The 27,318-nt window shown below is 39.3% G+C and overlaps 1 protein-coding gene across 1 annotated transcript in view; it reads left to right on the top strand.

The window, feature by feature from the left end:
- The window catches only part of dgkaa (diacylglycerol kinase, alpha a), a 67,146-nt gene that overhangs the window by 12,317 nt on the left and 27,511 nt on the right, over positions 1–27,318 (top strand). The window contains exons 2-4 of the mRNA XM_088330891.1: positions 18,208–18,321; positions 20,435–20,511; positions 26,135–26,264. Of these exons, the coding sequence (XP_088187017.1) occupies positions 18,246–18,321; positions 20,435–20,511; positions 26,135–26,264 (283 nt within the window). The 5' untranslated portion in view covers positions 18,208–18,245. The remainder of the gene's footprint in view (positions 1–18,207; positions 18,322–20,434; positions 20,512–26,134; positions 26,265–27,318) is intronic.

Raw genomic sequence — 27,318 nt, 5'->3', positions numbered from 1 at the left:
AAACGGATTGAAAACAAATCTAAAAAGAGAAGCTCTGACGGTACTATCCCTTTCATGTGTGAAGCCTCACTGTAGTTCCTATAAAACTGGGAACTTGTTAATCCTGTGATTGATTACATTGTAAAACCCCGCTGCTGGGTGCAGCACAAATCCTGGGTCGCAGATGTATTACCACTTATACCAACCTAACGCATCCATATGTTAGAAGTTTTTCTTGCATTTTCCCACAAACACACTCTGCATGCATCGAGCTTCCAGCGCGTTATTTTGTTATTCTGCAGAGTGTCAGTGTAGTCCAAAGGCACTGAATATAAAAGGAGTGAGCAGAGATGCTTTCAATGCAGGTTGTCTGTGGTCACGCCCACAGGAAAGCAAGCATTTAAAAGAAAATACACACAATTTTACTTAACTTTGTACTAGACTTGTACTTGAATTGAAAATAAAGCACAAAAAGTTATTTAAAAAAAATCTCAATGCAGTTGACAATTTTGAGATATACCTTCTATGTACTTTCTAATTCCATTTATTGGTAATAAGAATCAATTAGTGGCCCTTTTTTAAACATCAGATTCATTTATTGATGCCTTGAAGAGAAACAGATAAAGTAATCACAAGTATTGACGCTCCCCTACTTACGGCCATTCGACTTACGAAAAACGGTAGATACGAATATTTTTTTCGGGATGTTGAAAAATATCCGGACACTGGTGTAAGTTAGATTTTGAATTGTGTGCACCTTTTTCCGAGTAGAGGACATTACTATAGTGCTACTTTCCGCCGTGTGGTGGCGCTGTGAGAGGTCATCTAGCATCCACTCCGAAAAAGAAATCCGCTTCCTCCTAGTTCGTGTATAAACATACTATACTGTATCTGCAGCGTGGTAAGAACTTTTATTGTTTAATATCTTGTGCACCCATTCAATATAGTTGGTGTAAAGTGTAAAGAAGAGGCAAGCAGTTTCTTTTGAAACGAAAGTGGAATAAGAAAGTTTGATGCGGTTGAGAAAATGGTTGGTTTGCTTGTGTTCGGCCACTTTCTACCATGGAGGAGGAACTTTTGAAGCTCGTCTTCCAAAAGTTAAGCTTAACTTTATTTATCTTTATAGAGAATATTATTTTATGAAATGTTTATTTTTTAGTACAAAACAATACAAGCTCCTTATACAAGCCTTAAATATACTTGTATAAACCTTAAACACACAAAATATAGCACTGAAGCAACTTATGAACAAATTTAACTTACGAACGATTGTCCAGAACGTATCTCGTTTGTAAGTAGGGCAACGTCTGTATAGACATTTATCCGTGATGTACGGTAAAGTTCGTATCTGGTGAAGAACCGATTTACAACTAGATTAAGCTCCATCTTATTATTTGATTGAAAGAGCAAGGAGGTAATATATAAACTAGCATTAAAAACATTTTGTAGTCTTACTTTTACTTATAAATCAAGTCTTTTTGTTGCTTCACTTGAATAAAAGCACGAATAGATAAGTAATCATTCATTTATAGAAAATCCATGCAATGAAGATTTCTAGGCTTGCTATTAGCTTGCTAATCGTATCACTAATTCTGTTTTTGAGGCTGACGTGTGCACCAAATTTGAATCCTTGGTCTCACTATCACCCTCTGTCATGAGGCAAGGGAATTGCGTGCCTCACTCTGCATCTGCAGGCGCTCATCAGAGTTATTCATTACTTACTCATTGTATGAATGATATTTATAATGTGAAAATTCAACAATTTTGAAAAAAAATCATACTATTGTGACGTTAAATGAGGAAGAACTTTAACATTCTATAAATTTAACTATTTAACATTCTGTATTTTTAATGTCATATTTCCATGATGACAGTTGAAGCACAACCTCACCTGCCTCCCCTTACTGGACATTACTAGCGTTAATCACGTTTGGCATTTGGGCATTACGAAAATATCAGTTTTACAGTCCTGGATTTCATTGTGAGATAAAGATAAACAAACAACAATTTACCGATAACAGTGTGGAAATAGGTCTCAACATAACATTAACATTTTTGGGTTTGATAGTTATTTGTCTAGTCTAGTTCAATGTTCAAGGTCGGCTTGATAAGCTTCAGCTCACCACTAATGAATGAATGGTATTTATAGGTCTACAATTACTATGGATGGGCAAGTACTTATGCCAGGTATTAGGGCTGACTACAAATTAATAACTGGAGGAAAAATAATTTTGTTTCCTGTATGCTATTAAAAAGAAAATGTTAGGATTTAAACATATGTATTTGATAATATCAGGTATTTGGTTGTGAGCCAGGAAGAGGATTTTTTTCCCGTCCCTAGTTGGTATCGGTATTGGCATCAGTATTATTGACTATTCTAGAGACGAGTATTGGTATCCGCCAATTTAAATGCTACTCATTGAATCCTATAAGACTGGTCACATTTTGAGACTGGACATACAACCCTTACATGCTATTAGTTTTGGCAAAACAGAAAAAGACAGTCTTGTATGTCTTTAAACTCTAAAAATGGTCTAGTCTTGGACCGTCTTTGTTATTGCCAACTGTCTTCAGGAATACTCTTGACAATGCTTTCTGCATATCATGCAAAATAAATGTTTTACTCTTCAAAATAGTACTTCTGAGCTTATGTAAATGTTATAAATTTCTAACCAGTAGAATTATTATTCTTGCTTTTTTCATGTTCATTGTTTGGATTTAGGTTTTTACAAAGAACTGAATGTTTCTATGCAAACTGTTCACTGGCATTGTGAGCATTTATATTTTTGTTGCTAATTGACCTTGTAGTTGCAGGTATGCTGAAGTCATTCCCAGAAGCATGTTCTGATTTTTGTTTTTTAATGATTTTCTTAATTTTTGTTTATCGTTTGTTACCTCCTGTCTCGATTACTGTTGTTACTACTTTCCGGTCTCTTGATATCTAGCAAAAAAGCTGAAGAGAGGCTTTTAACCAGGACAAGAAAGTTTGATCACATTACCCCGATTTTAGCTGACCTGCATTGGCTCCCTGTGTCATGATTACCCAAGTGGAGCCACCTGGGGCAATCATCTGGCGCGCTGGAATGTGCCTTCTGATTGGGTTATGTTCCCTATTTAAGCATTCTACACCGAGACATGGGGGTCGGAGGATTAATCCTGTAACATCTGTACCCCGTATGACGCTCCCGATTACCTGTGCCTTGTTTACCTGATTCTGCCTGCCTGCCTCCGATCCGACCTGCTTCCGTCCCAAGCTACGATCTCCTCTTCAGTCCCGTTAAACTCAACCTGCTTCCGTCCACGCTACGATTGGCTACGTCGTCCGAAGTTGTCTTCACGACGTTGCTGCTGAGTTCGACGGTCATCGTGTTTCCCGCTAACCCTTACTCTTTCCCCAAATAAAAGACTTGTAACGAACGCTCTGGGGTCCCCTGCTCTGTTCTGGTAATCCTCGTGACACCCTGTCAGTTTAAAATGGGATTTTGAGGTTTCTGTTGGTATTATACAAAACTTTGCATGGACTTGTCCCCTTATAGCCTTCTGATTTAATTGACCCCTATGATCCTGCTCAGAGCCTTTGCTAGGTTCACACCGCAGGGAAATCTGATTTTCTTTTGCACGGACGATACATGTATCCGTCCTGTCTGAATAGCAGATATCCGATTTTTTCTTTTTGCACCAGACTGGGAAATTTTCACATGTGGTCTTAAATCCAACACATGTCTTATCTTTTGGAATACGACTACTGTGTGAACGCTCGAGACGCAATCATGCGACTTGCACGCCATCGAAAGGCATGCAAGTCGCATGATTGCCGACAATTTAACAACAATGGTGGACGAAAACACAGAGAATATTAAATGTAGAGAAAGCGAAGTTTTGGATTTAATTAATATTTGGCGGGACAACTCTGTCCAGCCTCAGGTAGCTTGACAACTTTCAAACAGCTAGATTCGCTCCGTCGTTAGCATACATGAGTACTTTCGTAAACATTGCGCATTGTGACTTCAGTGTCCTATTCTGCGCATGAGGGACACTTGTGGTGTTTACACAGTAGATCTGATAAAAGTCACGGGAGATCGCACACAAACCGCCTTTAGTTGAAAATGTGAACACTCTCACAAATAATCGGATTCCACCCAATATACCGGAATTGAGCAGCAGGCTCAGCAGTGTGTACTTAGCCTTAGTGACTCCTAGAGCCAAAAAGAAATCTTCAGGTTCAAAAGTGTTTTTCTTTTGGGCCCTGGTGCTGTGGAATGCTATGCCCCCCATACGATCTGTATCCTCAGTGGAAATCCATGCTTAAGACACACATATTGTATAGTTTGTGAGTGATTTTGATTTCATACTTTTGTCTCCTCGTCATTGAGGGAGAAGGCTGAGCCTTGTTCTTGCACTGTGCGTGCATTTCAAATATAGATCTGATGTATGGCATTATCTAGAATCTGCTGCACTGGTCAAGATTTTGGGGCAAGAAGCTGTCAACTTGACATCCTTTTAGTGACTATATTTAATTTTGATAATGTCTGTGTATTGTCCGTTGATGCCCTCATAACATCCATTGCAGCCTGGTCATCCTTCCTGCGGCCCCTTCTCAAGGTTCTAGTTTCCTGATCCTGAGATCTTTGAGTTTTTCCTTGACCTCATGTAAGTTTCAGATCAGGGGACGTTGTAATGGTTGTCTGCAGCCCTTTGAGACTTTTTGTGATTAAGGGCTATACAAATAAACATGACTTGATTTGACTATCGTACTGTCAGTGTCATTTCAGACACACTTCCTAGTTCACTTGTTTGTTTTTTGTGCACCATAACTCTCTTGCTATCATGAACCAAAAAAGAGCAGCTACACGAGAACTGCTTTTACAGCTCAAGGCAGTGTAAAGTTGGTTTCCTACACCAACAGTATGGATTTATTTCATACATTGCAAGAATAGAAGTGCAGCTTTTATGTAAAAAATAGCGAGGGAGTGTTCCCTCCGCTCTGGGAATGACTCACACGGTCACATATGTGTGTTGAATTCAGAGCGGGGCCTCCGCTCAAAGGCCACATAAGGCTGGCGTGAGCGGCGGAGGAGGTGGAGCTACACGGGGAAGACTTCTGGGCTGCCCCCAGTCAGCCGCTTTCAGCCATGTGCCCCCCTTCCTCTATCCACTTCCACCTTCTCAACCCTTCGCCTCCTACACGTTAGTCACAAGCCCTCTTAGCTACTAATGGAGGGAAACACGCTCCTTAGCAACCAAACGTGTGCTCCGTCTCGCCAACACTGCCGCTATCCGCACTCACTGCACTGAGGCGAACGGTGGAAAATATCGAGCTTTCTTCTATTCAAAGAAGTCTAGATACTTTGAAAGAGAAAATGCTTTTGCAACAGCAGATTGTCTGGTCACGAGGCGTGGGCTTTTACAACAGCCTGCACAAACAGCCGTGTGGGAGAAAAAGGTCATTCTCATGTGCACCTTGCTATGATTCTCATGGAAAGCTTCTTTTATGGCTCCTGCTGACCGTTTTGCATGAAAACTGATAATAGCATCTGTTTTTAGATGGAAAAGAACTGCACAAACAAATTCAGTAATGTGAGTAGACAACATCGATTCATCACTCGTGCTTTTGGTCAACCTCCAAACGCTGTAATCATATTTTGTTGGATTCCAAATGGTACGGCCCGATTTTCTGCTCTACATTTTTTTAGAGGAATGTCTTATGTCAAACTTCTGCTGGTGACGTCGGTCTGCTTAGCGTGTCCTAGGAAAGAACATATTTTGGCTTCTTCCATGCTTTTTGAAGGCTTACATCTGTTCATTGATGGATAGTGTACAACTCCAAAGTCATGTTCAAAGTATGTTACTTGGGTTTACACCAGAAACCCTAAAACCACAAAAATGAAAATATCTCTCAGTTAATATGGGAGATGTCTAATAAGCAATGTTTCGCAATATACTTAACTTTGATTGATAACTGTGATAAATCTCAAACGGATTCTTCAAGTTGAAATAAACCCAAAGTATTTCCCAATCATTGTTCCCTCTAAGCTGCGTGCGTGCGCAATTGCGCACTGCTTGCACATTCTCAGCGCACAAGAAAATCTAGCCAGCGCACAAAAATGAGGGCTCAAAATTACTAATTAAGACGTGACTTAAGTCAAAGTTACAGTGCATGAAGGTAAAAATACACGGGTTCCCCTGACGTTGTGTTCTAAATGCGGTATTTTGAAGTCGAGTCGAAGTAGAACGAAGTTGAGTAAAGTTAGTAAAGTTTGTCGAGAACCGGCTTCTTCGGCTCGGCTCACTAAACGGCTCTTCAGGTTGTTTTTCCTTCTTTAATCCCAACATGACCAAATATTATGGAAAACTATGCAAAAAATTACTTAAAAGAAGGGGGAAATAGAACAAAAAAGAAAAAAATACCAAAATGAAAAAGTGAAAAGCTGAGAAAAAAAGAAACAAAAGGAAGAGAAAAAAAGAAGGAAAAATGTATAAAAAAAGCCAGAAAAAAAGAAAAGAAAGAAACGTAGGAAAAAAGTAAATAGAGAACAAAAAGAAAAAAGTAACAGCTCGAAAAAAATAAACACATTGAGACTTTTTTTAAAGGAATTTAAAAAAAAGTAGAAAAACGACACGGAAAAAAGAAGAAAAAGTTTGTGTTGCATTCAAATAATTTCCAATTATATCAAGTGAATCTTGTTGCCAATATTGTACTTCCACTAAAAAAATGTGATTAAGTACAGTTCTGTATCTTGTAACCGACTAAATAAGATCCCAAAAATGTTAATATTATGCGACAAAATATATCAGGAAAAAAAAGAAATGGATATCTTGTGAAAGAATCGCAAGAACAAATGACGTTTGTAGGCCGTACAACCTTTGCAATATTACATGAGTCAATTCATTCAAAAGAGAAAAAAAAATGTGCATTGCCGGAAACTCAGCAAAATGTAACTTGATGTCAAGTTTTGGACATGATTGACAATGACTTAGTTGACACTCTTGGGATTGCTGTTGCCCACTGTTGTTTCAAGCGTTGCTCACCGACTTTGTGTGAACGCTCAGACCCGTGGAAAATTACAGGGAACATTGTTCCCAAGTAATTAGAATATGAGTATGGATCTTAAGAGAGGACTGTATGAGAGTGTGATTGTGCTGACTGGGTTGTATGGGGCAGAGACTTGGAGCCTGAAAGCAGATTTGAGAAGGAAATTAAATGTTTTTAAGATGAAGTGTTTGAGGAGTATGTTAGGAGTGACAAGATTGGATAGATTGAGAAATGAAATTGTGAGAGACAGAACTGGAGTAGCAGTGGAACTGAGCAAGCGTGTGGATAAGAGAGTACTCGATTGGTTTGGACACATGGAGAGGATGGATGAGGAGCGAATGTTGAAGAGGATCTACAGAACAGAAGTCAATGGAACGAGACCAAGAGGAAGGCCGCGATTGATGTGGATGGATGGTGTTATGAGTGCACAGCAGGAAAGAGGTCTAAATCTAGTGGAAGCTAGAGATCTTATTGGTGACAGGAATGAGTGGAGAGGTGTTGTGAAAGGATAGTGAGATGTTTGGACGCGTTCTGAGGGATGGGCAGGGCACCTGTATGATGCGGCAGGGGTAAACCAGTGAAAGCTGTCGGGTCCTGCTGTTGAACAGAAGAGTGTGTGTTGTGTCACCTTACCCGAGTGACATGGCCACTTTCTTGTTTCCCGTTTCATCTGGAGGGACGAAAGCATGACCGAAGTGCTTAACTTGTTTGGGTGTTTGGACATTTGGGTTGGCCATGGTCAAATTATTTGTTTTTTGCTACTTTTTTCTTTTCTTTGTTTTTGTGTATGTGTTTGTCTTGGGGTCGGTCACCCCACTTGAGGGATATGACCAGGGTAGATAGGTAGATTTCCCAACTATAATATTTTATGTGTGGCACCAATAGTCTAAATACAGAATTTGTATTACTGTATTTTCATGACATTAAATTATTATATTTTCTTCAAAATATTTGGCACACCTTATCATGCACTGTGCTCTGTTTTTGTGTATTGGGGACGTAAAGTAGAGGGCGCCATGGCTTTGCATCACAGCAGGCTCCCGACTACCCTTGGAACACATCAAGGCAGAGTTGCAGTGCACTTAGCATCTTTGGTTTTTAATCATGTTCGTCAAAACTTGATCAGAGTCGTGAGGTACCGTAAAACATAACTTTGTTAGGAAATCTCTACCTTGAAAGGTGCAGTGAAAGTCTTATTTTTTACTCGCAAATGCATCACCTGTTCTGTAGCTAACTGCAAAAAAATGGAATTTGTTACCCTATTGTTTTTATTTTCTTATTGTTTTCATACAGCACTTTGAGTTGCAATTAATTGCCTGAAAAGTGTTATACAAATTGTTTTTGATTCAATTTGATTTAAATTGATTAAAAGTATACATAGCATGTGCAGAAATATCCTTGCAATTTAAGGTTTTATTTTTCTTAGGTTAATGAAATACGATTTCTTTAAAAAATGATAAAATTATCTTTAGTAGGAAATTTAATTGTCTGTTTTTGGATTTGTTCGGCTCTTTAACTACCATCTTGGTGGCACTGCCGCCCCCAGTGTCTTGACACATACTTTGAATAAAATTAAAACCATGCCATCTTCAGGATGTGATGGGGTAATTCTCATCCTAGCCATAAATAGAGTTCCAATCTGTCATGATAATCACCATAGCTGTAATGTTCCTGTGTCAATCATTTGTCAGTGCTTTATTCTTAGAAGGCCCTATTTTTGTGCCAATGTAGAAAAATGTGGTACGCACAGTTTTGGGAGTAAACACAGACATTTGGTTTTGCTGCCAGTTGAAGCGGCTCCTCTCGTTCCTTTTAAGTGTAAGAGAGGAAGTCATCATTTGAGAAGAAATGTACCTGTAATTGTAGTTCTTGTTGAGATTTTATTTTCCATCTCTCTCTGGACGCAAATTTACAATAAATTCGAAATCCACAAGAAAAAAGGTGCCGATCCCTAAACTGTCCTGATACTTTTAACATTGGTATATTCAGAAAAAAAGAATGATAACATAGTATTGAATGAATAAAACTATCACATCATAAGTACATTGGAATAAAAATAAATAAATGAAATAAATATGGTGTCAGGACCAGAACGGAGACAGGACCCACTTGCGTTTCTCTCAGTTTTTTGGGAAGAAAGAAAAGGATTGCACATACGATCTGGTGATAGTTGGTGACATTTGAGCTATAGAGTAATTCAGTCATTAATTATTTTGAAGAAGTAGTGATTAATCAGCCCTACGACTGGCTGGCAACCAGTTCAGGGTGTCCCCTGCCCATTGCCCGTAGATAGCTGGGATGGGCTCCAGCACCCTCTGCGACCCTACTGAGGAGAAGCGGTGTAGATAATGGATGGATGGATGGATGATTAACCCAAAAAATACTTTTTTAAAGTAACATGCCCAACACTGATCATGATTCATACTTTGGAGATATTAATGAGTCCAATGGCAGTCGGGTAGTCCTACGTCTATTTGTGCAAAGGCGGGATGATCGTCTACCAATTACATCACTAAATATTACCTTATTATTCAGGCTTGAGTTCATTTCAGGTTGCATGTAATTACCTCAACAAATGTTTGATTGTTAAAAATCTGCTGGGCTCATAGCAAGTAAGGCAAACGTTTTTCTATTTTGTTGTCTATTGCTCCTTTTGAGTGCCAATCTTTTTTATTAGTTTATTCTTTCTTTTTTATCAACTACCAGTATCACGGGTTTGGATTTTAAGCCAATTGTCTCCACGGAGAAACAGACGGAGCCGCCTCTAGGGTAAATTTGCTTTCTCTGTGCACAAGCCAGACAACAGCAAGAAAGCATCGGGTTTTTAAAAAACAGCATAAAATACCTTGACTGGTTTGCATTGTTTTGGTTGTATTTGATCTTGAATGGAATAAATCACTGCACATATTACTTGCATAGAGAAATCTGAGTTGGAACACTCGAGTTTTTCTTCTCACCTGATTTTATTTTTTTGCAATTAAATGAAGGAGTGCAGCATGGGCATCTTAGCTGGAAAACAGGTGAGACAATAGTTTGAAGCCTGAACTAGTACCTTGTCAAATTTGATCTTAATCTGAAAAACTAAACATTCTATTCTATTCTCTTATTCTAATGGTAGGTCTAGGTATTTCCAAAAGTGTCCATTTGGGGACGACCAGTTCACAGCCCAAAAAACTTTGCAGTCTGTATTTTACTTTGGACAAGTTTTAGACATTGTGAAAGAGTTGTAAATGTTTCTATTCTAGGAGTGAATCCATAATTGTGCACACTTGTGCGTGATACTCACGTGTAAAAATAGTTCCCGGGTTGCATTTGCGCACATTTTATAATTTCTGCTCTGATTTCAATACAGCCCGTAATTTTATTGGCAAACCAACGTGTCAATCCACATTTGAATCGTTCACTATCAGCTAAGAAATTTTGAAGCTAAATTGGTTATGACGTTTCCCCTTTATATACAGGCCCTCATATGTTGTCACAGGCTAAGAACTGTGAAAAAAGCTTGCAATTGGCTAATAGTGGTGTCCATCAAAAGGTCAGAGGCTAACAGCTGTACCGAAAGTCATCCGACGAGTCTGTTTATTTTTTAAAGAAGAGTTTTGGAGCAAAATAGATAGATTACAACAATGATTGTCAACCAAATCTGGAATAATTTTAGGCGGATTTGTTTTTTTCAAATCTTTCGGCGTGATCGTGTATTTTGGAGTAAACATTTCACACGATTGGATTCACTGGACTCTCATGAATATAACCAGACCATGTTCGATGGTATTTGTTTCTCGAGTGGAATTTTATAAGACTTGTGTGTGAGTTATACCGGGTTTGTAGTTTTGGGGTATCTTGATTCAGACTGACCCTGATGTTTCTAAGATGAGTATATTTTAAAATGGTATTTTGAATCCCAAGAGTAGTGACTGGTGCCTGCCGGCGGTCTATCGGAACGTTAAGGGATTGAATAATTTTTTTAATGTACTTTTGTACAAAAAGCTCACTACATTGTTTTAATGACACTAAAGACAATTTGATTGAATTCAATCATGTTAGCGTACTTCTGCTGAGGCCTTTGTTGACCATGCTCAGGGTTCTAAAATATATAAATCATAGCCTTTTTCTAAAAAAATAATGGATGAATACAAATCAACTTTGTCCTAATTAACTCTTTGGGGACTCCTGCCAACGTAACGTGCCAAACAGGGATACCAACCACAACTTCTTTTGCCTAATTCTGTATTCGTATCAATGCTCGTCGAAAGTATTGTCAAGCTTGAACAATTTGGGTGCTCACCACGAGGGTCAAAGACTTTACCCCACAGCAGCAGGTCAGCGGATGATGTGGCATTTACTAAGCCTCAACAACATTCCTGAAAAGCCACCAACAAACAATTTAACCCGGTACAGTAATCCATATAAGACTGTGCCATTGTTTTTTTTCTGAGAGTCATTCGTCCTGGGAAGCTTTGGCCAACTCCATTTTGTTCTCATTGCAAAGAGGCTGACAAATTGAACACCGAAAGACTTAAAGCCGTCAGCAGTCGCTTTTGAGTTGATTTACGTCGCTCTGCAGAGTTTTTTTGGGATGATCCAAAGCATCAATCACGTCATGATTCCTTCATGTTGCACTTGGCCATCGTGATTACCAAACGTGCTCTGTCAGCGGTAAACCAGCCTGGCCAGTTTACTGACCTTTGGGAGGAATAATGCCCGGCATGATGCAAACCTTTTTAATGAGTCGAGTCAGGTCATGTTTATTTGTATTATATCACAAGGAGTCTAAAAGGGCTGCACAGACCACAGATTTTTGCAATACAGATTAATACACGATCCCCTGATCTAAAACCTACATGAGGGCAAGGAAAAACTCAAAACCTCAACATGGGGTGAATGAAAAAACCTTGAGAAGGGACCTCATCCCCTTCCAGGATGACCAGACTGCAACGGATGCTGCAATAACAAATAAGTCAAGTCAAGTCATTTTTATTTGTATAGCCCTAAATCACGAAGAGTCTCAAAGGGCTTCACAGATTATTACACTATATTACACAGACTATTTTTCAGCCGACAAGAAGAGTAGGTTATTCATATGCTATGGAGTAGAAGTGAGTTTTAAGCTTAGATTTAAACATTTCCACTGAGGTTGCAGATCGGATCTCAGGGGGAAGAGCATTCCACAGCACCGGTGCCCGGATGGAGAACGCTCTCGAACCAGCAGAACACTTCTTTGCTCTTGGGATCACCAGAAGACCGGCACTCTCAGATCGTAGGCTTCGGACCGGGACATAGGGGGAAATCAGATCTGAAAGATAAGAGTCCATGTATGATTTTGTATAATACTAAGATAACCTTGAAAATCACATCTAAGGCTAACTGGGAGCCAATGCAGGTTAGCCAAAATCGGTGTTATGTGATCGTACTTTTTTTGTCCAAGTTAAAATCCTCGCTGTGGCATTTTGTACCAGCTGAAGAGACTTGATTCTAGACTTCGGGAGACCAGAGAGTAGTGCATTACAGTAATCGAGACGGGAGGTAACAAACGCATGAATTATAATTTCCGCATCCGACTGAAACAGTATACACATATATATTGTCGACGTGAAATATAAGTCATTCATAAGCTATAGAATAGAAGTGTGTTTTAGGCCTGGATTTAAACAGTTTCACTGAGGTTACAGATCGAATCTCTGTGGGCTGAGTATTCCTCAACACCGGGGCCCGAATAGAGAACGCTCTCGAACCTGCAGATTTCTTCTTGGCTCTTGGGATTACTAGCAGACCAGCGTTTTCAGAGCGAAGGCTCCGGACCGTAACATAGGGCGAAATCTGAATGATACAAGAGAGCAAGTCTTTGCATGATTTTGTATCATACCAACAGAACCTTCAAATCACATCTTAAGCTAACAGGGAGCTAAAATCGGAGTCATGTGATCAAACTTTCTTGTCTCAGTTAAAAGCCTCGCTGCAGCATTTTGTACCAGCTGCAGGCTCTTGATTTTGGACTTTGGGAGACCGGAGAGTAGTACATTACAGTAATCGAGACGAGAGGTAACAAACGCATGAATTATAATCTCCGCATCGGACTGAGACAGTATAGGGCGAATTTTAGCAATGTTGTGAAGATGGAAAAAGGCTATTCTAGTAATATTCTTAACATGTGTTCGGAAGGACAGATTGCGGTCAGTCCAGTCAGTCCTTTCGCATTTCGTTTATTGTGTGTTCTATTTTTTCTTTTAAATCAGACTTTCATCCCCATCAACGTGGGATGATGAATGACATTTGTTTTTTGTTTTTCCATAAACAGAGAATATCCTTCCATTGTGCATCTCTCATGAGTCACCGTTGACATTACAGCCCATTACCTCATTTAGGGGGTTAAGGTTTTGTATTTTCGCAGCTTTTCAATCCTGATTAGTGTGAGCTGGTAAATGAGAGTACTGCGTTTCAGCCTAGAATACACCTCATGCAATATTATAGAGCATTTATAGGATAATTAGCAAAGAGCACAATTCTCAAGGGACAAAGTTACACTTTTAGCTCGACATTCTTTGACAATGTAAATATAAGCCGTATCAGAGGCATATGCGAGCTAAGCTGCTGCTTAGGGCCCCGCAACCACTAGGGGGCCCCACAGAGAGGTTACTTTTTTGTTGGCAACATTGACCTCATTTTCACTTTGTGTGTCCACTCAAAAATACTTTTACAGAAATACAACAGAAAAACTACACAATAACTACAAAACTGACTATCAAATACAGTGCTTAAAACAGGGACCTCATTTTATATTTTGCTTTCATTCTGAAAATAAAAAAATAGTATAGAATTACTACAAAAGTACTACAATAGAATTATTTAGTCTAAAAATACGACAAATAGAAACTACAGTAATATGACAAAAATGCTATTATGGAAATACTACTAAAATACTGCTTTGGAAATACATCAATTATACTTGTACTGAAATACTTAAAAAATACCAATACATAATACTATAATATAAAAAACTACTAGAAAAATATTACTACACAAAATACTACTACAAGAGGTTTACAACAGAAATACTGCAAATTACACCTATAGTGATAATACAAAAATTCTCCAATGGAAATATCACAAAAGTAATACAAATATAAAACTAGGGTAACACTGCACTGTCATGAACCGGAACAGGAGGAGGACCCAGATGCGTAACGTTTCTCACATAAACTTTATTTTACGGGAATGGGGCAGTCATGCACATTAACACAAACGCCAGTGATTCGGCGATCGCTAGGTGGAAGAAGAAAGACAGAAGTCTGGCGTGGAACAACAGGAAGCCAGAGACCAAAGAGATCGATACCAGTTACACGAGCCGATATCGGACAGATAGTGTCGATACTGGACAGAACAGGACTGACAGGATTGATAACAGATATAGGAGATTGGCGACAGAAACCAGAGAGAACAAGATAGACGGGAACGATACCAGACACTGGAGACTGGAGACCGATATCAAAACAGGATGAAAAAGACAGGATTCATACCGGACGGGATACGCAAACAGGATACCGGACAGAGTTAAAACACACATTTTGCGGGTGCAGAGGTTCATTGACGGACTGACAAAGGGTGAGTGAAAGCACTGAGTTTAAATAGGAGGGAAGCCAATCAGTCAACGAGCTGCAGCTGGCGCCAAACGGATGGGGTCAATTGGGCGCCCTGGGCAACTGTGACATTACTACAAAAATACAACAGATATACAACAAACATTCTTATATGAAAATACTATAAAGTACCACAGAGATAGTACAAAAATACTAAAAAGATAAGACTACTGTAATACTACAAAAATATTATAATCATAAAACTATTGTAATGATAAAAAAAAGATAAATTTACCTTCGAAATACAACAAAAGTACTACATAAATACTAAAGAAATACTACAATGGAAATACGACATAACATTAATTCAGAAATACTACAAAAGTAGTACTAAAATATAACTATAGTAACACTACAAAATGACTACAGAACCTTAATAAAAATCCGACTTCAGAAATACTCAAATAAACCCTAAAAAACCTACAGTTATACTTCAAAACTAAATAACAAATGAAGTACTTAAAACAGGGACCTAATACACTATTTCGCTCTAATAGTGGACATTTCAAAACGAATTTGATGAAACTAATCTATTTCAAAAGAAGTATAACATGTCACTTTCGGCCCCTGACTTCAAAAATTGCCCACCCCTGGAGTAGAACATGGAATGAGTTCTAGTAGGTATGCAAATTAACAAGAAATACGGGGCCCAAAATTGTTTTTTGCTTTGGGCCCCATGAAAGCTTGTGCCGGTCCTGAGCTGTACTCTCACACAAAATTTGCAAAGATGCAGTGGAATGTTCAGGTTCGTTCATGTACTCACAAACTATTTACCTCTGGTTCTGACGAGAATTTCAGAGATTACCTCAAATTTCTAAAGGAGTTAGGATAAACTCAATCTAACCCACAACACTAATGAGGACAGTGCTTTAGAAAATTAATCAATGGAAAAGCAATTGCTCAAATGTTGTGTGCCCAACCAGTAAATCTGCGATGGGTATCTGATTGTCAATGGATCCCGTGTAGTCCATTACCAAACTCTGGATTGCCCGTTTATTCATTTTCAAATTTATTTAGATATAATCTAACTTTATGTGAGTGAGGGGTGTACAAGTGTGTATAGAATGAGGTTGACTGTAGTTTTATGTTGTGCAGTCCATTGTCCCTTGATTTTTTTCTGGATTTTGGTTAAAAAAATAACCGTAATGGGGCAAAATCAATGCTTTTTATCAAAACAACAAGAAAAAACTTTAAGGGTGATTGTCAGGACCAGAACGAAGACAGGACCCACTTGCGTGCATTTCTCTTAGTTTTATTAGGAAGAAGGGAAAGGGTAGTATACATGATCTGTAGATCGTTGATCGTGGGGAGCAGGTTACTCAGACTCGGAAGTTGTATTTCCGTGGCGAGCGAAAACAGTGTCGAGAGCGGGGAAAAACAGATTGATGGCCGGGACGGGGGGCAAAAACCTAGTCAAGTCCAGAAAAGGGGTTGGAGCCGGGAATCAAACAGTAATCAGGGCAGGAGATAGTCAGGTTCGAAAAGGCTTGCCTAGCGTGAGCTGAGGTTCGCAGACGGACTGACAACGGGTTACAGGAAGACGGGGGTTTAAAAAGAGACAAGCAGCCAATCAGCGTCCGAGGCAGTTGGCGCCAAAGGAGCAAACTCAGGTACCTCGCGTCAGTAATCTTGACAGGTGATAATTCTATTTTTAATATTAGACACCTTAAAAGGAGATTGTTCTGTTAACATCATTGTTACTATCAGCCAATAGTGTTGCTGATCATTGATTTCCATACCCTTAAGGCGGTTGTGCTTTAGTAAGAGAGTTAATACAATGAAAGGGGAGGGCTTTTAGAATAGGTTGGAATTTCTTATCTGAGGTTTGTGTCCTCTCCTGTTCTCTTTGCAAATTTAAAATGTATTTATAGTCTCTCCTTATTTTGAGTGTGTACTAAACTATAATGTTCTCAGAGGGCCAAGCGATTTTTTTCAAATGAAAGTACTGTAGACTATATCTATGCATCTTTTTATTTTACAAAATCTACTTTACTTTCCCTGAGACTGTTTAGCCAATGCAAAGTCTTGAAGCATTCAGACCGTGAACAATGTTTTAGCAAGTGATTACTGCACTATTTTCGCCCCAGTCTTCAAGGGGAGAGGACAAATCATTTATTGAGGAATTGGAATGACTGCAAGACAGTAAACTTTTTAGGGAAACGATTTTTGTGGGGGGGGGGAAATCCTGTACTTAATATCTGTTTCCTGTTAAGCAATTATTTTTAGTCTATTAATTGTAACTTTTTATGCGAGAGTGCTTTGCACTTGAAAAAATACGTTTGATGGGTTTTTTTGTTATTTTTTTCATACATTCACTGAAACGTATGATCAAAAATGAAACGTCTTGGTTACAGATATTTTGTCCATATCCAAACTAGCATTTTTTTCATGCAGTGGGTAAGAAGGTTCATGGTCATGTACAGCAAATAAGCCCAGCACAAAATTGACTTAGTAGTAAGAAGTAACTCAGAACTTTGGAATGGATGGAACGACTGCGTCCCCTTTTAGACAGTTCCCGAACGCACCAATCTACCATCTACCATATTGAAATCTGATAACATGAAGTTTTGAATGTAATTAAAACATCCAAGGCAATGTATTTATAAAATAATGATCTCACCGTACGTAATTATGTCGATTCAAGGGACATTCTTAAGTACAGAACATGACGCACATTTCTCACTTCTTTGGCTTTCTAAGTTTAGTAATTTCAAACACCGTCACCCGATCCTGAGAGGATCAGATATCTAAGACCACGCCCATAGAGGCTTAATCTCGTCAAGCGTCCCTGATCCATATAAAAAGAAGAACTGATCAATAACTCGCTCTTTTTTATTACTGCCTGGCATAACGGCCACGTAGGCCTTCACTGCGGCCTTGAGTTTAACACATCGGCCATATCTTGCAATCATACGGTGCACAAGACCAAATTTCTCCGCAACAACAAGAGGACAGTTTCAAATTTAACACCATGTTTGCTGATTCTTGGGAATGAGCGTTTTTTTTCTGTACAAGGGAATCTCCCCAAATCAACGAGCATTATAGCGGGAAACTTTCTTTTTGTGCTAGTAACTTTCAGTGGTCGAAAACTCCCATAATCTCCCGCGCCTTTCCCTCCCCTTTTTATCCCTATTTTTAATTCTCTGTGTTAATAAATTGTGTGTGTGCTATTTCAATCGGTCTGGTTCATTGAATCAATTTTCTTGCGATTTGTAATTTACATCAAAACTCAAAAGAACTTAAAGTAATAACGTAATTTATTTTTTTATCAGTGTGGAAAATTCTAGCATCCTTCAGAGAAAAAAAAGATTTATGGTGGAGCACAAGCACCACCTAGAGGCAAATTTGTTTACTGATCGCAGTAAATAATAATTTGTTTCAATCGCAACGATTTTTAAAATTAAATCTAGAAAAATCCCTACAGTCATAATTGAACATTTGTGATACCCACAGCAGCTCCAGCATTTAACCTGCCCGTTTACTAACTTTCATTGATGAAGCAAGGAACAAAAAGTGGTTTTTAAAATGGCAGGCACCTCCTAATGTCTCTGGTCTTCACAGTTTGGCCTGGCAGCGTCTCGGACCTGAGCTCACGTAACATGGCTGCCCCTGCTGGCAAGGAGGTGAAAGAGCTCAACCCTGTGGACTTCATACAGCTACAGCAGTACATTGAATGTAAGAACACATTTTTTGGTTTCTTTTAATTATTTTGTCTGATTACTTTACATGTTACAGTGGAACCTCGGTTCTCGACCATAATCCGTTCCAGGACCCTGTTCGAAAACCGATTTGTTCAATCACCGAAAATCGTTTTTCCCATTAAAAGTAATGTAAATCATTTTTAATCCGTTCCAACACCCTGAATATTTACCATGAACGTAAACATGGAGCTAACCCAGGCTAATCGTACGTTCGCGTTAGCGTAATCTTCCGTACGAAAGATTACGCTAACATGAACGTGTAAAAATAAAAAAATCAGGTGGTTTACACGTCATTTAGCACCCGGGTCTTCACAACAAATGGCTAGCGCTTCATTGGAAATGGGGCTCTGTTCCAACACCCTGAATGTTTTACGTAAACAAAGCTAACCCAGGCTAATCGTACGTTCGCGTTATTGTAATCTTCCGTACGAAAGATTACGCTAACATGAACGTGTAAAAATAAACATAGGTTAAAGAAAAGAATTATGAATAGGATTTCTTACCTTTGTGGTGCTCAACAGAAGCCATGCTGTATGTATAGCAAGATCGGAAACTCGCACACCTTCTTCATATTTTGCTATTATTTCTTTCTTAAATGCAATAGTTGTACGCACCTGTAGCAACTTTGCTGCTTGCACCGACCTTCTTCGGAGGCATAATTAGGGGCTAAAACACTATATTACACCTATATTAAAAGCGAAAGCAAAACGAAACACGTCCGCACGTGATAACAGTTCTTCACGAGGGGTGGGGGCAATCTACACGATTTGCACCCGTACGCCGCTCAGCAGCGCACCCTAGCGTACCGGCGTTCGAACTCCGATTATTTGACCGAACAGCGAAGCAAGAATTTCTCGAAATTTTTGGTCGAGAACCGATTTGTTCGAACTGAGAGGCGTTCGAAAACCAAGGTTCCACTGTATTTGTGTTGCGGGCTGGCTGAAGATGAGTTATTGGCCAGGCAAATCCAATATTTCCAATGTAAATAATCTCAGTTTATTTGTGATTAAGGGCTATACAAATAAAAATGACTTGACTTTACTTTCTGTTGATACAATTAGAATTAGAATTGTCGCTAATGTCATTGGTAACGTTAAAGTGAAATTCAAGTCAAGTCATGTTTATTTGTATAGTTGAAAGTTGTTTTACAATCACACTCCACGAGAAAAAAAGAAAAATAAGATAAAATATTTACAAGGTATTGCCTGGAGACTGGTGTAAGTTGTAGGTTCATCATAACAATAGTGCCATGACATTTAGAAACAACATAGTTCTAAAATAAGATGTGAAACCCCATACATAAGTAAGAAATATAATTTTTAACGGACGTACTATGCTTGTTTAGGGTTGAAATGGCTCTGAGCTTTTTAGTCATTGTTTTGGAGGAACTTTGGGTGAAGTGCGTTAATTGTAAAACCTCGAAATTGTTGCCATGTTTCACAACAGGTCTGCTTAAAAATGACGCCAACACTGCTCTTTGGTGGATTACCATTGAATTTTTTTCCTCCATCAACGGGAACTGGTAATAGTTTGTACAGAATTGTCCTAGAAGTGTCATTGCCCCCTACGGGTTGCGCCCAATAGAACAGGTACACATAAATGGGCAGTTTGAAATGTGTATTAGTGCAAGGATTAGCATTAATTATGGGCATTTACAAAGTAGTATTTCCCAGTTGTAAATTGTAATGGAAACCTTCCTGCAAATGCAAATGTAAGAAAAAAGGTCATTTTACCCAAAACATACATTATGGGTAGAGATTTGTCTCCAAAAATATTTGCACAAGTATTGTTCGGATCTGGAAATAATATATTTTGAATTTACTCAAGATTTAAAAATCATACGTCTTGATAAATGCGCACAGAATATTAAAAATTGCATATGTAAATTGCAGATATAGTTATGGATCTGCAATTACATGAGTCAGACTGGATTTCTTCTTTTAACAGAAATTAAAAGTTTAAAGTCCTTAAAAAGTCCCTGATTTTGCCAATTATGTTGTACGAACCCTTTGTCAAACAGCAACTAGTACTTCTGTTATTCTGGGCTACACAAACAAACGTGCCCATCCTTGTGTGACTTCCTCCAGATTGCAGCCTGAAGGTGAAAGATGTTCTGCGGGAATTCGATGCGGACGGCCGCCTGTCCCAGCACAGGCACGGAGAGGTGAGGCAACTGTTCAGGACAGCTGCGAATATTCTCCTTCCAAAACGTTGCATCCGATTCAATGCAACGTGGGCATGTAGGAACATCCCGACGCCAGCTAATGAGATTCCGGGCCGCCGGCGGTGGCGCCTGAGTACTCTCGTGAGAGGCGGCGGGCGGACTTATGCAGACATTGCAGATGTACTGTAAACGACGTCCTCGCGATGGCCCACGCACAACTTTGCGCACGGCGAGCTCATGTAGTCATCGGGCTTTCAAATTCATTTTCCTCATAAAAGCGAAAAATGGAATTGAAGCGGACTCGTGGTTTGCCGGATCCAAATGTGTGGCATTGTTCGAATCAGAAGAACGAAATAAAAGGTAGCGTTACACAAAGGGTTGAGGCTGTTCCTGAAAAAAAAAAAAGGAATGGGTTACAGTTACTAGTTACTCCATTTTAAAAGTAATCACCTCAGCTCTAGATGACTGAAACCCAAAAGTAGTGTGTTACTCTGAAAGTAGCTATCTAGTAACAAATTACCGTATATACTGGCATTGAAGCCAACCATCCAAATCTGCTTAATAGAAGAAAACGTGTACACCAACCTGTGGAAGCAGTAAAGCCATCATATTTATTTGTCTGGCTTGTACAACCATGAGAGCTCGTAGACAATCACTTAGCCGAGACACTCCATATCCATATCGAATTCAAACCATTTGAAGATTTACATGCGCATTTCTAGGTCCTGCCCACGATTGTCATGATAACTGATTAATTTCACCTGTGCCCGCTGCTGGCTACCTGATAGGTTCCCCGTCCTACTTAAGCTTAGTCCTTTCACTCGCCTGTTGTCAGTCCGTCAGCGAACCTCTGTTTTCACAAGGCAAGCATTTTTGACTCCGACTCCCGTCGGTCACGTTTTTTCACCTGTTATCCACCCGCCCGTTCCTGATTTCCCCGTTTGTCTCCTGTTACGACTTGTTTTTTGACCCTGACCACGTTCTGCTCTCCCGACCCGGCTAAAGACCTGTTTTTCCGTCTACTGAACTACAATTTCCCGCTCCGGAAGAGCCACTTCCGCATTTGGGACATGTTCCGATTCTGTGAGCGGCTTGCTTCCCGCGTCCAGCGAGCACCAGATCGCGGGCGCTGTCTTTCCTCTATATCTCAATAAACTTGTGATTAACGTCACGCATCTGGGACCTACTTCCGTTCTGGTCCTTACAAAGATATTCAATTTTTTTCATCAGGTATGGCGTACTGCTAAAATACTTTACAAATAAAAGGACTGTATAAGCCACGCCCCCTCCCAATGCGCTGCCTACCATTCGCTACTGGAATCATACAACCAAATATGCTCATATAATGTAATCTCCTGATTTCAGTATTTTATTTTATAGTTGTAAATAAAGCTTAGACGCAAGTATTTGGGTTAGGGCAGGGGTCACAAACCCAAAATGCTGAAAGAGTCATGGATTGCACAAAAAAAACACAAAAAATTAAAATGCTTTATATAAGCATTTTGCAACACGTGCTGTGTGTATCTATATTCGCTATATTAGCTTACTTTCAAAATGACTAAGATTAATGCAGTGGATTCTGTGGTGAATGATGCACCTTGTGACTAGTCAGTTGTAAAATACTGCCTCAAGTTTAACACCGCTACAAGACTAATAATTTACAGTATGTTTCATTTCTTTAATAAAATTAAAGTACTGCAATCAAGAAATCCATTTGGAATGTTCTATACATGCCCCTTATCTGGTCAACAAAGAGTGCAATAAAACATAGCATGCATTTATAAAAATAAAGCAGCAGCCTTTTGATGAGGTAAAGTAAATAAACACACTTTAATGCTGTTCAAGCAAGTCAATACATGGGTAAAACACAGCAGCATCCTCTCCCCTCTCTCTTTTGTTAATAAAAGCAGCCATGCTCGGGCCTGAGCAACATAACATAAACAATACCCCCAAATGTCGTTCAAAATATAAAATGACAAAAAACAGAAATCATTTGATAAAAACAGCTTTGTTCCTAAAAAGTGCTTTTTACAGAACTGTGCTCTTACCTGTTTCATGTGACTTCTGTGTTGAAATAAGGATTGCAGCATTAAATTGTGACGCTGCCGCTTTCAAAGGGGCGCTCCGCTCGGCCTTGACAGGAAAGACCGGAGAGAGGAAAACAAGCGCAGGAGCTGATTTCCCTCTCGTCTCATAGTTACATAGTAACACCCGGAGTTGAAATGTAACATTCATTCTACACATATTTACAACCTTGGGCGGCACGACTGCTGCGTGGTTAGCGTGAAGCTCCACGGTGCAGAATTTCAGGGTTCATGTCCACCAGGGTTGGGTAGGGTTACTTTAACTTGACTTTAACTTTCAATTACTTTTGGGTTACTCCAATACCAAATATGCTAATAAAAGACAAAATAAACTAAATATGAATACAATTATGACTCACAACACGTGGTAAGCTTTCTTCCTGGCTTTGATCTCCGGCAAAACTAACATAAAATGCGACAGAAACAAAATGAAAATAAATCCAAACAGCTTGCCAACATCATTTTTGCCGTTCCATGTATTCCGTTACTCCCCGAGCCTGCACAAAATTTAGTCATTTTATTCATATTTAGTTTCTTTTGTCTTTTATTAGCATATTTGGTATTGGAGTAATTCAAAAGTAATTGAAAGTAATCAAGTTTAAGTAACCCTACCCAACCCTGATGTCCAGCTCCCGCAACCTCCCTGTGTGGAGTTTGCTTGTTCACCCTGTGCCTGCGTGGGTTTCCTCCGGGCACTCCGGTTTCCTCCCATATTCCAAAGACATGCATGTTAAGTTATTTGGCCGGTCCAAATTTTCGCTAGGTGTGACTGAGCGAGTGAGTTGTATCTGTCTGTGTGCCCTGCGACTGGCTGGCAACAAGTTCAGGGTGCCCACTGCCCTAAGATGGCTGGGATGGGCTCCAGCACCCCCGCGACCCTACTGAGGATAAGCAGGCAGATAATGGATGGATGGATATTTACAACATTGGAAATCATTCATTTGCATATTTGGGGAAAAATGACTGGGAGCCACTTCCACTCCTGAGCCTCAGGTTGCCGACTTTGGGCTAGGGAGAGTACTTGGATAAGATTCTGGTTGCATGTCTTAGTTGGGTTGCAGCTTACGATTTATTCATGTGCGGGGCAGTCCTGCAGGGCATCGGCAACAAGAAATGGGTTTGTGGTTCAGTATTATCAGGGGAGTTCAGTCCAAGCCCAACGGCTCGTAATTATGAAAATTACTCATGCAAGGCCAAGCGAGCTTAGACAATTTCTGCACGGACTTCTTTTTGTAGCGCCTGTGAAGCCATTGGGAGTGCTGATCAATAACTGGAAGCATTCCGTATCTGTTCGTAACATTTCCTTCTGCCTTGAACGAGTGACACAGCAGTTCATGTTTTCGTGGGCTGTTAAAAGAAGTCAATTGCTTGCGGCCTGCTACTGCTTGGGGTCCCTAGAGGGCCAATATGATTCACACAGAGCACATATCCTATTTTTTGCAATATGACAGCCAATTTGACGGGGTTTTTTTGCTGCGAGCGTTTTCTTGCACAACCAAATAAAACAGAGTGACGGGAGAGTGAAACTCAAATTAATAGAAAAAAAGGACAAAAACGCAAATTCTCAATATATTTCTCTGCAAATGAAGCCCAGTGGGTTGCTCATTATCAAGCCAAATCCGTCTGTTGTATTTACTACTTAACTCCTAATTAAGCAGCATTGAAAAATGAACCTACATAATCACTCTAGCACTGTAGAGCTAGTTTGTAATGTTTCTTGAGTTCATATCAGTTGAAACATGTTGAGAAGTTAATGTTTTTTATCTTTTTAATTTATTAATTTTTACAAAAATCCAATCTTATTATTGTGGACACCATCACCGAGACATTTTTTAAATTTATGTTGACTATGAAAGGCCTTGTTTTCCTAGATAATCACAATGAATTGATGATATTTTTGTGTACGAATTTCTTCTGTAACAAGTTGGTCCAAATAGTTCTGCCTGCTTATAAAACAGTCGCTGCTAAACCTGTTGCTATGACTAAACAGATGTAATTTTCTTATAAGTCATTTAAACTAAGTACAATCAATAATCATTGTTTAAGAAACAAATCAATGTTTGAAACTTAACAAGATGCAAATATTCTAAGAATGTGTTGTCTGTTGTGCCCAGTCTCTGTGTTTCATGTCAAATTTACGGCCCGTTGGATGATTTAATCCGGCCCGCCATTAATTTCTGAGTATGTCAAAACAGAAGCAAATCTCTAGGTCCTTTTAATCAAACTGTATGATTTTTAAATACACATAAACAAATGCTCTCTTGCCACTAGAGGGCAGTGATGAGTTTTTATAGCGTGATAGTTGGTTCAGGTGTAAAACTGCATTCTCTCAACTATTAAAATAAAGCAGTTACACATTCAATGCCAAATATGAAAATCTTTTGTGTGATAAATTGGTTGTTTTTAGAAAAAGATCCCTTATCATCAGATATTATAATATGTAGATCGAATAATAATGCATCATACGGGAAATCAAAGATAAAAATGTGGAATTGATAGGTTTTTTTTACTGATCCGGCCCGCCTAAAAACAGAAGGTCTGGATCTGGCCCCAGAGCCAACTGAGTTTGACATGCCTGCTTTATTTATTTAATTTGTATGGTAGACTTTCTGGGCAACACGGCGGCGCAGTGGTTAGCACGTGTGCGGCACAGTTCTGAGGTCATGAGATCGAACCTCCTGTGTGGAGTTTGCATGTTCTTACCGTGCTTGCGTGGGTTTCCTCCGGGCACTCCGGTTTTCTCCTACATCCCAAAAACATGCAAAAGCATGCATGCATAGGTTAATTGGCCTGTCCAAATTGTCCCTAGTTGTGAATGAGTGGGCGAATTGTGTGGCCCTGTGTGCCTCACAACTGGCTGGTAACCAGTTCAGGGTGTCCCCTGCCCACTGCCCGAAGATGGCTGGAATGGGCTCCAGCACCCCCGTGACCCTACTGAGGATAAGTGGTGCAGATAATGGATGGATGGATGGGTAGACTTTTTTTTATAGATGATAAAGAATAGGGTTAAAAAAATATATATAATAGCATCATTAATTGTCCGCAGTAATCTCAGTAGCTGCATGTTTTCAAAAAAGATAATAATATTGCTCACTATTATCATATTGTCATAATATAATGTTAGCCCAACATCTAGAGGTGAATCCTTAGGCATTATTTTTTAAGAAAGAGCATTTAGCAAAATGTGCTCGAAAATGACACTTTTGGACAGAATTTAAGGCCCATAGAAGTGATGGAAAAACATTAAAATAAACATAAAGAGACTCAATTGGCGGCGCCCTCTCTTGGCTGCGGCTGCATCGGGTCAGATGCAATCGACATTTCGTTCTGTGTACATTGTTACACAGAATGACAATACAAGGAAATTATTATTATTATTATTATTATTACATACAAACCACAAACATATTAAAACATAAATAATATATGCAAATGTCCTATACATCATCTGCACTTCACTATGCAATGGAATTTTCCAATGTAAAGAAGCTTCTTGAAGACCACACTCCCTTTTGACTCCAATGTTTTCCATCTTCCAGTGCATTAACGAAGAAGGCTTTCGTCTCTTCCTCAAGACTTATTTGGAAGTGGACGATTTCCCAGCAGACCTTTGCCAGAGACTTTTTCGCTCTTTCCAAGACTCAGAAACTGCCCGGGAAGACAGCAGCAGTAAGTCTACACGCTCACACACTCAAAGCGGCACTCTTCGGGTAATAGTTTGAATAATATAGTATGTTTACAAAAGTCCAAACACAGAGTACACAATTTTCTTGGAGGAAGAATGTTGACAATCAATGCACTAAAGAAAATGGATGAACTGGACAATTTAAGATAAGAAAAGATAAGATAAGGGAAATTTCTTTTGTTACAACAGTAAGACAATGAATAACAGCTAAGAATATCAACAATATAAACAAGTATTCAAAAATATAAAAAATAAAAACCAGGACATATCCAATGGCAGGTGTGCAAAACAGCTAAAGTGGCCTGTAATGTGCAAATATGCAAAGTCATGGAGGGCGTGCAGTCTATCGAGAGCACTGCTTATAATATACAGTGGAACCTCGGTTCTCGACCATAATCCGTTCCAGAACCCTGTTCGAAAAACGATTTGTTCGATCACCAAAATCATTTTTCCCATTAAAAATAATGTAAATCGTTATAATCCGTTCCAACACCCTGAATGTTTACCTTGAATGCTTAACGTAAACATAAAGCTAACCCAGGCTAATCGTACGTTCACGTTATCGTAATCTTCCGTACAAAAGATTACGCTAACATGAACGTGTAAAAATAAAAAAAATCAGGTGTTTACAAGTCATTTAGCACCCGGGTCTCCACAACAAGTGGTGAGCAGTTCATTGGAAAGGGGGCTCCGTTCCAACACCCTCAACGTTGGGCTCCGTTCCAACACCCTGAATGTTTACCTTGAATGTTTAATGTTAACTTAAAGCTAACCCAGGCTAATCGTACGTTCGCGTTATCGTAATCTTCCGTACGAAAGATTACGCTAACATGAACGTGTAAAAATCTTTTAAAAAAGGATAAAGAAAAGAATTTAAGAATTAAGATATTTCTTACCTTTGTGGTGGTCAGCAGAAGGCGCAGGCAAGATCAGACACTCACACACCTCCTTCATATTTTGCTATCATTTCTCTCTTAAATGCAATAGTTGTACGCACTACTTTTCTTTTTTCACCTGTAGCAACTTTGCTGCTTGCAC

The sequence above is a fragment of the Urocampus carinirostris genome, chromosome 3, assembly GCF_059441175.1.
Source record: "Urocampus carinirostris isolate Australia breed hairy pipefish chromosome 3, RoL_Ucar_1.0, whole genome shotgun sequence".
Classification (NCBI taxonomy): domain Eukaryota; kingdom Metazoa; phylum Chordata; class Actinopteri; order Syngnathiformes; family Syngnathidae; genus Urocampus; species Urocampus carinirostris.
The sequence above is the reverse complement of the archived record's forward strand: the minus strand, read 5'-3'. Positions and strand labels throughout refer to the sequence as shown.